The following is a 14,377-nucleotide window of genomic DNA, read 5'->3' as shown; positions in this document are numbered from 1 at the left end:
TTGTTCATGTCGCCGCTGATCAGAAATCAGCTGGAGCCGGGAGCGGCTGAGAGTAAAACAGCCCGTCTGCATCCCTTTTTAAATTTTTTCTCCTCAGCCACCAGGTTTATGAACATCTGCACCTCAGAGTTGGATCACCAAACAGACGTTTTGCGCTTTATAATAAAATCGCTGCGAGTCGCCTCGCTCTGACTCCCGCTTCCTGATTCAAACGTCTGACGGCCCCGCCCCCCGACCAATCAGAGGCGCGGAGGGTGGTGACGGCCCCGCCCCCCGACCAATCGGTGGCGAGGAGGTGGTGACGTCAGAAATAGTCCCTTCTCAGCCCGCAAAGAACCTGGCTGAAATGGTTACAGAAAAAAGTATCGACTTGGAGCGGCTTTACCCGTCTCAGCCCTAGTGCGAAAGCGCAAAATGGGGCCATAGCGGGTAGAACCGAGGAGAAGTGAGACTAATGCAAAAGCGCCATTAGAGATAGGGTGAGGAGTTCGGTCACCCGGGAGGAGCTCGGAGTCGAGCTGCTGCTCCTTCACATTGAGAGGAGTCAGCTGAGGTGGCTTGGGCATCTGTACCGGATCCTCCTGGAGGCCTCCCTAGGGAGGTGTTCCAGGCATGTCCCTCCTCCCTAGGGAGGAGTTCCAGGCATGTCCCTCCTCCCAAGGGAGGTGTTCCAGGCATGTCCCACCGGGAGGAGACCCCGGGGAAGACCCAGGACACGCTGGGGAGACTATGTCTCTCGGCTGGCCTGGGAACGTCTCGGACTCCCCTGGAAGAGCTGGAGGAAGTGTCTGGGGTAAAGGAGGTCTGGGCATCTCTGCTGAGGCTGCGGCCCCCGCAACCCGGGAACGGATAAAGCGGTGGACGATGGATGGATGGATGGATGGATGGATGGATGGATGGATGGATGGATGGATGGATGGATGGATGGAGGATATTTGAGTTTTCTTAAGCTGTAAGCCATGATCAGCAATATTAAAATAATAAAAGGCTTGCAATATTTCAGTTGATTTGTAATAAATCCAGAATGTATGACATTTTAGTTTTTGTAATTGCATTACAGAAAATCACAATATTCTAATTTTCTGAGACAGTCCTGTAGGTAGACAGCAAAATGCTGGGACTTCTAGTGTCAATGTTTGTTTTTGTTTTTGAGGAATTATTATCATGCAAAGTGGAGTGGATGTCATGATTTGAGACTGATTAGAAAATTGCAATTGATAACACAAACTCTTGAGAAAAATGGTTGAAGAACTGTGTGGAGTTTGCAGGACTCTGCCCTTTTGCCTCTTTCTTGTAGGATAACAAATATGAATATATCTTTAAAAAGAAAAAAATACTATTCCTCAGAAAAGATGTCTCACCCTTTATTAAATGTGACATGATCATGTTTGTATTTTCCTTCACTGACATAAGTGCAATTTCTAACTGGAATTTGTAACATGGGCTTGTGTTGAAACCCAGATGTGGAAGTGAGAGTTTTATCCTTTAAGCCCCACGTTTGTCTGGTTCATCCTGTTCTACTAGCAGCATTATGAATTGGTTCAAAGTGTATATAACTCTGTTGGACATATAATGAGTTTTATGTTTGACACATTGAGCTTGTTAACTTTGTTTTGGTTTGTATTTTTATATACTATTTTTGAAAAATTCTCTTAAATCTTTCTCTACTCATTTAATCTGTTTAATACTTCCATGTATTCAGATAGCTGCACTAACAGCTATAGTGCATGTGTACAGTGTAAATGTGGGGGGGAAAACACACTTATCTTGAAATTAACCTATTTAAATAAAATGCGCTTTCAAGTTCTGTATTTACAATGCCTCTCCATTGCATAACTGACTGTTTTTGTGTCGACTGGATGAGTATAAATATAATAGACACAGACAATTCCATAGAGGTTGATCGCAAGGTTCATATGAACTCAAAAGATTAAGGCAACCCTGGTCCTACATGTTTAAGATGTTTCATCCGCTTCATCACACCCTGATACCAAGGACTCTGTCATTAATAGGGCTGGGGATCGATTCAAATGTCAAGAATCCATTTGATTCCAATTCTTAAGATTCAGAATCGATTATCAAGATATGATTCGATCCAATTCCGATATCGGTTTGGGTTAGTGTTATTAAAACTGTTTTTCGAGTTGTTGCATGAATTATATGACTGTAGTTCTGCAACATATTAATACTAGTATTATATTGAGATTCAACAGCAAGTATTGCAGCTGATGATGCTGTAAGGACCAATCAGCTCCCAGAATGCTGATAGAACTGCTTTCAGAAACATCGTGGGGCAGAATTACCAAACAGATCCAGGGAGGAAACAGAGGTAGGGCCGTATGAAATCGGTCTTATTTTTTTCCCACATTCCGTTTAAATTTGTTCAATTTTGGGTGTATTTCGTTTTTTTTTTTTTCATTTTTGAGAATTTAGTTTGTAACCCCAAGACAGTATATAGTAATGAAATATAGACAATTTATGCAATTATAACTGAAAACTTTAATGTTTTCATACCTTTAAACATATTGAAAGGCAAAAACATGGCACTAGTTATTCTCGTGTACAACTATTCAATTCAATTCAATTCAATTCAATTTTATTTGTATAGTGTCTAATACAACAGATGTTGTCTCTAGTCGCTTTCCAGAGACAAAAAAATACCAAAAGTTGTAATGTAATGATGAAAAAAAAATTGATCTAGACATACAAATGAATTTTTTTATATGAGAATCGATTTAGAATCGGAAAATTAGAATATTGTGATAAAGTTCTTTATTTTCTGTAATGCAATTACAGTAATTACAGTAATGAAAAACAAACAAAAATGTCATACATTCTGGATTCATTACAAATCAACTGAAATATTGCAAGCCTTTTATTATTTTAATATTGCTGATTATGGTTTACAGTTTAAGATTAAGATTACCAGAATATTCAAATTTTTTGAGATAGGATATTTGAGTTTTCATAAGCTGTAAGCCATGATCAGCAATATTAAAATAATAAAAGGCTTGCAATATTTCAGTTGATTTGTAATGAATCCAGAATGACATTTTTGTTTTTGTAATTGCATTACAGAAAATCACAATATTCAAATTTTCTGAGACAGTCCTGTACATCTATGGGGTTGAAGACCATAGATATAAAGGCCTTTATATATGTCTATGTTGAAGACATGGATGTATTATAGAACGGTTGAAGACCACTGGGTTAAGGACATGACTCCAGAAAAGAGTCACGTGACTCCTCAGGGGAGCCGCTGAAGGATGTTTACAAACGTCACTTCCGGGACGTCAGGCCGCGACCAGCCTACCTCAATTAGCCTTCAAAATTAATGTAAACGGTGTTGTTTTACGTTTTACTATGGCATTTGTATTGATACAATTATTACAAATTATAATTTGTCATCGGACATTTAAATAAAATACAGAATCACATATACATATCTTTGGGAAGTCGGTGATGTTTTAGAGTGAAAATCTTATTTTGAAAAGCTGTTGAGAAGGTTGTAGGCGGATATCCGGTGTGCGCAGATGTGATTGTGGAGAGCGGGAAGCGCCGCGGCTGGAAGTGGAGACGAGGGGCTTCATTTACTCACCAGTTAACTAAAACATATGAATACCGGTGACACATGACAATAACAGCTTAGCAACAGCTCTCTGAAGACAGCCGGTGACAGCTAAGTGACAGCTAAGTGACAAGTATCCTTTATTTTTTCAATTAAGGTGGGTGAGGAGATACTGAAATAAGAAGTGTGAGGTGGACCAGGTGGGAGTGAAACCTTCCCTGCGGGAGGTCCCGGGGAGCCATGGCAGCCCCCCCGGTGGAGTACACCATCGGAGGAGTGAGGATCACCTTCCCCTGCAAGGCGTACCCGTCCCAGCTGGCCATGATGAACTCTGTGAGTAACAGAGTTAGGGTTAGTTAGGGTAGAAGAGAGCAGAGTGGGGACAGGGCAGAGCTGGTAGAGGAGCCAAAAGTTGTACTGTTACTTCAGAATAATATGACTCAAGTAGAAGTAAAAAGTAGTCATCCAAATAATTACTTGAGTAAAAGTAAAAAAGTACTTGGTGAAAAAACTACTCAAGTACGGAGTAACTGTTGAGTAACGTCTGATTAATTTTTTTAACACAACCATTCAAACAGACAAAAGTACAAAATAATCATCTTCAGGCAAGTTAAATCAATAAAATAAATTAAAATTAATACAAAAAAATTAAAAATAATCTTAAAGTAAATTCAAGTACTTTAGTAAATAATAAAATAACAGAATAAAAAAATAAATTAAGCACAAGTAGCACAAAATGTCAAGCCTTTGTACTTTTCTTTTTTAACCAGGCAGAACTAGAACAAACATGAACTCATAGAAACTCTGTGTGTGTTTGAGTCTGTGTAAATGTGACAAAACATGCAAAAACAAACATTTTTCCCAAAGAATCACTCAGTGATGTCATGAGATTGACGCGTACGCGGATAAAAGGGATAAAAGAAAAGTAACAGCTCAACGTAGCCTAATGTAGCGGAGTACGAGAAACAGTTTCTTCTTCACAAATCTACTCAAGTAAAAAGTATAGTGATTCAAAACTACTCCTAAAAGTACAACATTTCCCAAAACTTACTCAAGTAAATATAACGGAGCAAATGTAACTCGTTACTACCACCTGTGGGACAGGTGCATCATGGGAGCTCCACCAGCAGGCCCAGCCTACAACAGCACAAATGAGGCTTTACAGAGACCCAGAACCAGTGTTGTGCAAGTTCATACTTCTCATGAACTAGTTCAAAGTTCAGTTCACATAGTTTAAAAAAGAATACTTCACGTTCATAGTTCACCATTTTCATTTTGAACTAGTTCAAATTCAGTTCATTTCAATATTTTTAGGTGAGAAGTACGAATGAAGCGCCCCCCTATCCTAAAACTGTTCACTGTAGCAGTGGTCTTCAATCCTGGTCCTCAGGACCCCCTGTCCTGCATGTTTTAGATATTCCCCTGCTTCAGCACCCTGATACAAATGACTGTCATTAACAGACTTGTGCAGACCAGGGGCCGGATTCACCAATATGTTCTTAAGAACGATCTTAAGAAATCTCTTAAGATCTAAAATTAAGAAGTTCATAAGAAAGTTCTTAAGTTCAATTCCTCAATATTTTCTTAAGAACCGTCTTAAGAACTGTCATTTCTTACGAATTTCTTATTTTTCCTACTTAAGAACTTCTTAAAATATGTCATTGCATTGCACGCGCCAACAAACAACATTTATACAGGTAGTTTGGTCTTAACCGTCAGTCACTCACTAAACATGGAGAAGGAGAAAAAAGAGATGCAGGAACTTTTCAAGGTTATGGTGGATGAGATTAATGTGTTGAAAAAAAATACTATTGGGGAAAATTAATAATAATTAACTACCACGCTAACTAACATGCTAACAAACAGTTAACAGGCTCTTTGTGTAATTAATTACAAAGTATATCCTCAAACTATGACCTACTAGTCTAAACTTGTATAAAATGTGTTGAAAAAGGTGATATTAGAGTCTTACCTTTTCACAGAAGACATTTTAAGACAGGTCAAGGTTTCTTAAAGTTAAGAAAAAAGTCAAGAACAAATTTGAGAACTTTTATTTCAAGAATACCATTTTTTTTCTTAAGAAGAAACTTAAGTTGAGAAAATACTTAAGAACTTTTTTGGAGAATATGACTTCTTCTCTTTTTTTCTTCTTAAGACTGAACTTAAGAAAAAAATGACACTTAAGAAGATTTTTTTTCTTAAGAATGTTTTGTGAATCCGGCCCCTGGATGACAAGCTGATGACGACCATTAATCAGGTGTGATGATGCAAGGAAACATCTAAAACATGCAGGACAGGGTTGGAGACCCTGCTGTAAACAATCATGTTTTGTCCTAGTGGCTTTTCAACTTTACTCAGAGGCTGTAAATCTCCAACAATGTAGTCCATTATCAGTTTGTCTCCCTGTTGCAGGTTTTTGTTTGTTTGTTTGTTTTGTTTTGTTTTATTACGATCCCCATTAGCTTTTGCAAAAAGCAGCAGCTATTCTTCCTGGGGTCGTCATACACTCATAAGTGACAATACAGTGTACACACAATACAAACCAAACAGAAGAAATACTAATTCACAAATGTATACAAAAACACAAAAATTCACACATACAAAACATATAAACAAGAAAACATACAAGACAAGCTCCTACATTGAATCATCACGAATACTTTTGTTTACATTGCAAAGATGCCATGACCCAACAATATGAGTTAAATATTTCATTAATTAATTCATTAATTATTAAATATTAATCCTTAAAATTTTGTGTTGAATAATAATCTTTTAATTTCATTTTAAAACTTAGCACATTTTTCTGTTGCGTTATATAATCAGGAAGTGAATTCCACTCCTTCATTGCTCTGTATATTACTGTGCCAGCAGTAGGCATGGGGCGATATACGATATTATCGTAAATCGCGATAACGTTATCGTGGGGTACTTTTTTTTTTTTTTTGGAAGAAAGTGTCAATTCACTCGCCCGGTTGCATATCCGGCCCAGACCGGATACGGAGCCAGCTGTAGAGGCGGAGCGCCGGTGTCGGTGCTTTTTTTTCCCACCTGCTTTTTTTTCCCGGCTCCCCGTACGTGATGACGTTCCGTCTTGTGAAAACTGATGATTAATAAATGTAATAAAGCAAATCGATAATTTAAAATGTCTATTTAGATCAAAATATTTAACTGCTTACTGCTATGCAGCAAGCAAAAGATTGTTTCCCCTATACTGTATATAGTAGGCTATTATTGTTCTCAGCTCACTGATGAATCTCCAATTGTCTAATGAAAATAGTCCCTAATAAATATTTTAACTCTAATATTTATTTTTAGCCTATGTCAGTAAGATCACTGATAATTCTGATAATTCCTTGTATATGTTTCTTCTCCCTTTTACCTCCACTATGATCTGCTGCTTCTGACTAAAATACCGTCGCGGGGAAAAAATGCACACTTCCGGGGAAAATATTGCAGCCCGATACAATCTGGTACCCACACCGGGCGGAAGTGAAGAATCCCCCGAAGTGTGTTATTGTTGATGAGCAGGCAGAGCAGCCAGCCACTGGCAGCCAGCCACTGTTAAAGTTTCAGAGAGTAATACAATCAGTGTGCATTTGGCTCTACTTTGTCACTTATTTCTTTCGACTCTCAGGGAAGTATTTTCTTACAAAAAAAGAAAGTTCAAATAAGTACCGGTACCGGTACTATAGTTTACACTTTGTAATGCATAACATTTACAGTACACTGTTCTCTACCTCAAGTGTCACTGTGTTGAGAATGATTTGAGAATAAATGTTCTGAAGGAACCAGTGGATCCACGGTTAGTCTTTTTCCTTGCATTTTAAGAATTTTATATGCGACCCGCTAATATCGTGATAATATCGTAATCGTGATATTTTTGTCCACTAATATCGTGATATGAAATTTTCATATCGTCCCATGCCTAGCCAGCAGATGTGTTCGATTTTGGTAAGGTAAAGCAATGTCTTGTTGAATAGTTATGAGTTTCTGAGTCGAAGGTTCATTTTCCATACAAAAGTCTTGGCATTTTTGTAATAATAACATTTCTTATAAAAACCATCAACAAGTACATAAATCTATTTCTTATATCTAGCCAGCAGAGACTGTCATGCATTTTAGCAACATTTGTCCTTCTTCCACATGAAAGAGCAACACGTGCTGCTTTATTCTGAGCCAGTTGCAGCTTTCTTACATTTCCCAATGATGTGTTTGACCAGACAACAGTACAATAATTCAGATGTGACAAAACCAAGGCTTGAATTACTTGATTAGTGGTTTGTGGCGTAAGATATTTTTTGCATCTCCTGACCATTGATAAAATATTTCCAATTTTTGTTACTATTCTCTGTATGTGTTTGTCCCATGTTAATGTATTATCAATAATAATCCCCAACAATTTAACTTCATTAACTTGTTTGATTGTTTCATTATTAATGGTAAGATCAAGCCTTGGATTCGAACGCAATGTGTGGTTTGTTCCAACAATCATCCCAGTGGTCTTCGACACATTCAAAATAAGTTTATTGCTATTAATCCAATCCATAACTAATTTAATTTCCTCTCTTAAATTTGTATTTAAATCACTAATTGTTTCTTCTGATAAATAAATTGTACTATCATCCGCATACAATGCCATGTGTGCTTTATTTAATACCAAGGGGAAATCATTAGTAAAAATAGAAAATAAAAGAGGCCCAAGGCAACTTCCTTGAGGTACTCCATGTTTAACATACATTATATTTGATTCACTTCCATTAAAATAAACCAATTGCTGTCTCTCGCTCAAATGACTATTAATTGTTAACAATGCAGAAGAAGAAAAACCATAACGTTTTAGTTTTTCTAATATTAACTCATGATCAAGTATATCAAACGCTGCAGAAAAATCGAGAAAAATAGCTCCAATAATTTTCTTTTGTTTGAGATTATTATACCAGTCGTCCACCATCTGAGTTAAGGCTGTTGCTGTGGAGTATTTTTCCCTGTATGCGTGCTGGAAATCAGTAAATAAATTATTCTTTGAAAAATAAAACTGAATTTGTTCAAACACAATTCTCTCCATTATTTTACTTAAAATAGGTAATAAACTTATTGGTCTACTGTTAGACTCAGAAAACTGCAACTTTTTATTTAGGTAAATCAGCCCTGAAGGAGCAGCAGTGACTGGGGTTGTTTGGGGCTGTTGGGTCTTCTTGCTCTTTCCTGATCACTTTTTTTGATTGTCAAGGACTTGCAGATATTTTCTCACACTGGACGGATGCTTTAACTCCACATGATGTTTCAAATGTGAAGTTGACGAGGCAGACGTTCAGACTTGTTTTCTCAGCGCAGGTGGACATAGTTTACATAATTTGAGATTTTTACGGTCGGACTCTTTGGGAGACGATGTGTAAAAGTCCAACAGATAATGATAAGCGGATCATCATCTGCATCTGCATCATCTCTCTCTTCACTGGTCATGTAAAGATGCACCGGGCTCGGGCCTCCGTTGCCATGGATCTAGGGCCCGTTGCTATGCTAGTGTGCACTGCATTGTGGGTAATGTAGTGTGAAGTCGTCATCTCAGTGGAGTATTTTAAATGTGCGCCACCCGCTGGTGAAATTTATTCCGTAATAATTGGACCTAAACAGTGAAGCTGAAACTCACATAATGTGAACAGTTCAAATTCCAGTTCGTGATCTGCAGAATGAACAAGTTCACGTTCAACTTCTTTATTTGCAAATATGTTGCGTCAGCAAAAGAACGTATTTTCACCAATATTTACAATAATAAAGGTATATTCTGTTTTAGCCTAAAGCTAGCAGACTCTACGTATGATAAAGCTGCACATATAACTCGGCCGGTTTAACATATCGCAACGTGCTGACAGAAATTCCATGTCTTGTTTGACCTGACTTGGCCAAATAAACATGATTCTGATTATAGGATGACTTGTTTGCTACTTGACTCAATTGATTTGAGTTATGTCAGTTATGTTGCAGGTCTGCTGTAAAATGGTAACGTTAAAGTGTGCTTGTGTGTTCAGATCGTCCGGGGGTTGAACTACGGGCAGCACTGTTTGCTGGAGAGTCCCACGGGCAGTGGGAAGAGCCTGGCCTTGCTGTGCTCTGCTCTGGGCTGGCAACGCGCTCAGGCTGGTAAGACTGGAAAAGTAGCTCACTCCTATTCATCTGCATTACTTGACTGCTGAAGACAGACAAATATTATTACATCTTATTTTCTCATTCTTACAGCCTGTCCTAACGGCATGCGACGCGAGCAAGTGTCAGCGACAAAATCAATTCCATTGCTTTATTTTCTATTGGACTGTCCTAACTGGCTGCAGCGACGCAACGCTGTGCGCGATGCGCCGCGCCGCGCCGCGCCGTTTTGAGCTGAACATTTGTCGCCCTGCTTCTGTTTTTCTTCTTGTTGCTCACGTTGAAAGCCGGTTGAAAGCGCTGTAGGAAACGGTCTTGGATGGGAAACGGCTGATCCAGTTAGACCAGGGGTCGGCAACCCAAAATGTTGAAAGAGCCGTATTGGACCAAAAACACAAAAAACGAATATATCTGGAGCCGCAAAAAATGAAGTCTTGTATCAGCCTTAGAATGAAGGCAACACATGCTGCATGTTTCTATATTAGCTGTAACTGGGGGAAGATTTTTTTTTTTCATTATGGACTTCGAGAAAAAAGTTGAAATTTCGAGAAAAAAGTCGAAATGTCAAGATTAATGTTGAAGTACAATCTTGAGAAAAAAGTTGAAATGTCGAGAAAAAGTCAAAATTTCGAGAAAAAAGTCGACATTAATGTTGAAGTACAATCTCGGGAAAAAAGTCAAAATGTTGGGAAAAAAGTCAAAATTTGGGGAAAAAAGTCAAAATGTCGAGATTAAAAAGGAATAAAAAAAGAAGAAAAAAGGAAAAAAGAAAAAAAAGCAGAAAAAAGAGGAAAAGAAGAGGAAAAAAAATGAAAAAAAAAGCAGAAAAAATGAAAAAAAAATTTTTGAAAAAGCTCCAGGAGCCACTAGGGCAGCGCTAAAGAGCCGCATGCGGCTCTAGGGCCGCGGGTTGCCGACCCCGAGTTAGTTGAAATGAGAAGTTATCTCTATGATTCCTCCTCATTTCACTACAAAAACCTCAATAAAGTGGCAGCTGCTGGAGGGAGATGGACAGGGAGCTGGAAGTTTCACAACTTATTATCTAAAGCTTGTGTCTTTTTCATTTACCTTAATGTGATAGCCAGTCTCTGCTTAGCGAGAGACTGACCAATGGGAGTCACGCTTGCTTCGATAGTCTCCCAGCCCATCAGCGCGTCGCGAGGTGCTGCCACTTTAGGAGCACACGGACGGGTAGTGCGGTGAGTAAAAGGTGAATTTCAGCTGTCAATCAAAATAACGTGGGGGCCCATAACGCTTTCAGTGTGGACAGAGAGCATCCGATGTAACGCAGTGCGAGGCCATAGTCGGACGCTCGCGTGCAGTTAGGACAGACTGTTATAAGCTACAACAACTTAAGATTTTTTTTAAAGTGTGTTTTTTTTTTTAAGTGAGTTTTAACTAGACCATTTCTTCAAAATCACTTCAGATGCTTGGTATTTGCACTCTCATCATAATTCTTGTTTTCTCCTTTCAACATCAGTGATAGTTTCTCTTCTGTTCACCATGTGTCTGTCTGCATGTTGTTTTCACTGACTACATTTACATGCAGTCAAAATTGGGGTTATTGCTAATATTCCGGCTACTGAAACATTCAGAATATTCCGTTTACATGGTAATTAATCATTCAGGATATCTGGATCAAACCAGCGACGCAATTCCCGTCATTTCTGCTTCTTCTTCCTGTATCCAAATTCAAAACAAATGCTGCTTCGCACAACTTTTCTCTCTCCTTCTTTTAAATCTCACTATCCCGGTACTTTCTACCGTCTACAAATGCAGAAATGTTCATATCCTTCATTACATTTATGAAGTGATTAGTCTCCTCCTGGTCTTGTGTTTCTCCGTGTTTATAAGAACTTCCTGGACTCAAAAGACCAGGATTCCTTGTGAACAGAGCATGTGCAGAAAACAAATTCCTGTTCCGTTTGATGGGGATATTCTGTTTGGCGTTTACATGACCCAAGGTTTTAAAAGGAGTAACCCAGGGGTCATATTGGGGTTTTTAAAAACCCGAATATGAGCAAATTCGGGTTATTCAAAGAGGTTATTGGTGTTTACATGGCCGTGCAAATTCAGGTTATTGCCAATATTCGGGTTTTAAAAGGGTTATTGATGCATGGAAACGCAGTCAGTGGTAAACGGTTCTTTCATCGTTTCAGCTAAACTTCATGAAGGAGGCGGTTTCATGGAGGAGAAGAGTCAGCCTGCTAAAGTTTCCGGGGACTGTAAGGCGGCGGGTTCCCCCGCCCCGTGTTGCTGTGTGTGCCACAACCAACCCAGCAGCGCCCGAGGTCCAGCTGCAGCCCAGCCTGCTGTCGTGGACCTCACGGTGTCCCCCTGCAACGGAACGACCCGGCCGCCGGCCCGAGCACCAGAACACCGTGAGTGGGGGTTAGGGATGGGTGGTATGGACTAAAAAATGTATCACGATAATTTCTGGCATTTATCCCGATGACGATAAAAATGACGATAAATAAAATACCAATTCAACTCCACCTTTGTAACCATAAATCTATCACCACATTCAGTCTTTGGAGCCCCCAAAACACTGCTCTAAAAGAATAGTAAATGCTACTAAACTACACCAATTATTACACCACTCTGGTGGAGACCTCAGCAGCAGCTGTTATAATAATATGTTATATATAATAATATATAATGTAAAATATATAATAAATTACTTGTATTGCCATCCTTTGCACTCACTGTTTTTTGCAGACTCTGCACATAATGGATGATGTTTGCCAGTGTTTCCCCTACCATTATATAGGCCTGGCGGGGCCGCCAGGCCAACGACACCCCCCGCCAGGCCTAAAAAAAAAAAAAAAAATCAATGATCATTTACGTTTAGGAGCCTCTGCGCAGCGCTGTTCTGCAACGGGAGTCAACCTGCTTCGTTGCCTAGTAACGCTGCTGAGAGCGCGGGCATATTATTATATATTATGGGATGTATAGAGTTTGTAGCTAGCCAAAAAAAAAAGAAAAAATATTGCGGGCGATAGACAACATGATATAAAGAAATGTTTCTGCAGGTCCGTGTGTTTGTGTTTGCATGAGACGCTGCAGGGAACCATGAAGGAAAAAACAGCTCGACGACACACCAGGCATCCGCGGGGTCCTAGCGCCAGCCATGTATGAGCGTCTAGGCCAGGGGTCGGCAACCCAAAATGTTCAAAGAGCCATATTGGACCAAAAATACAAAAATCAATTATGTCTGGAGCCGCAAAAAATGAAAAGTCTTGTATCAGCCTTAGAATGAAGGCAACATATGCTGCATGTAGCTATATTAGTTATAACTGGGGGAAGATTTTTTTTTTTTTCATTATGCACTTTGAGAATAAAGTCAAAATCTTGAGAAAAAGGTTGAAATGTCAAGAAAGAAATCGAAATGTCGAGGAAATAGTCAAAATTTCGAGAAAAATGTTGAGATTAAAAAGGAAGAAAAGAGAAAGAAAAGGAAAAAAAAAAGAAAAAAAAAGGTCAAACATTTTTTTTAAAGCTCCAGGAGCTACTAGGACGGCGCTAAAGAGCCGCATGCGGCTCTAGAGCCAAGGGTTGCCGACCCCTGGTCTAGGCTGATTTATGGTTCTGCGGTACACCAACAGCGTAGGGAAAAAAAATCTTCTACAATGTTTAAATTATTTATAACTGATATAATCTCAATTGTGAATAGGGATGTTTTGTCACATATGCCGTCAGCACAAGCAGCCGTTAAAAGAGGACCATCCCAGAGGGTTTTCATAGAGATCCCTCTGAAATATATAGAAAAGATGGATTGGTTAGGTTAGATTAAATCTTATTATTTCATTGAAGTGATATCATTCAGCAATATAGGCCTACAATGATTTTTAATGTAAAACTTTGTTATATTGCTACATGTCCAATATGCCGTCCCACGCACCTCGTCTGTTTAGGATTTTTTCGGTGGGTACCACCGGGCCTGAAAAAAATTCTAGGGGAAACACTGATGTTTGCTCCTCGTCACTCTTTTTAAATCCAAACCAGTTCCAGATAACAGAGCTGGAGCCTCGTTTAACAACGAGCTCCTCGCTCTCAGATCCGCCTTCCACCATGTTTGTTAAGGCTGATTTATGGTTCTGTGTTGAATCGACGCAGAGCCTACGGCGTACGGTACGAGTCGCCGTAGGTTACGCCGTAGGCTCTGCGTCGATTTAACGCAGAACCATAAATCAGCCTTTACACAAAAACATATCAACGGGAATTTATCGTTTGTACCGCGAGATGACAATTTCTTACCGTGGGGAATTTTTTTGACGGTTTATCGTGAACGGCAAAATATCACCCATTCCTAGTTAGAGATGCACCGATCGATCGGCCCCTGATCGAGCCGATAATGGCCCTATCGGTTTTGATCGGAGATCGGAAAATAATAGTTCAGAGCGGCCGATTTGATGACGTTTACAACAACAAACCGCCGCCCGCGCGGGCGTTCCCGCATCTCAGACCGAGTGGTCCTGAGGAGGCGTCGGCCTCGCCGGTGCGGGAGTTTTACAATGTCTGAATAGGACAACAAATTTGCAGTTTGCAAAGTTTGTCCAAAGGAGATACCACGAGGAGGAATGTTAAAAGAATTTCAACACAACGAAGCTGATAAGACTTTTGAAAGTTCTTCACACGGAGTATATTGAGTTTTCAAAGTTG

General features: G+C 39.4%; 1 protein-coding gene across 1 annotated transcript in view; it reads left to right on the top strand.

The window, feature by feature from the left end:
- The first annotated feature begins 3,557 nt into the window (after positions 1–3,557).
- Positions 3,558–14,377, top strand: part of brip1 (BRCA1 interacting helicase 1) — a 101,012-nt gene continuing 90,192 nt past the window's right edge. The window contains exons 1-3 of the mRNA XM_061718696.1: positions 3,558–3,901; positions 9,601–9,712; positions 11,875–12,096. Coding sequence (XP_061574680.1) covers positions 3,809–3,901; positions 9,601–9,712; positions 11,875–12,096 — 427 coding nt within the window. The 5' untranslated portion in view covers positions 3,558–3,808. The remainder of the gene's footprint in view (positions 3,902–9,600; positions 9,713–11,874; positions 12,097–14,377) is intronic.

This window comes from Cololabis saira, chromosome 4 (assembly GCF_033807715.1).
Source record: "Cololabis saira isolate AMF1-May2022 chromosome 4, fColSai1.1, whole genome shotgun sequence".
Taxonomy (NCBI): domain Eukaryota; kingdom Metazoa; phylum Chordata; class Actinopteri; order Beloniformes; family Belonidae; genus Cololabis; species Cololabis saira.
Note: the sequence above shows the minus strand (reverse complement) of the source record. Positions and strands in the feature narration are given on the sequence as shown.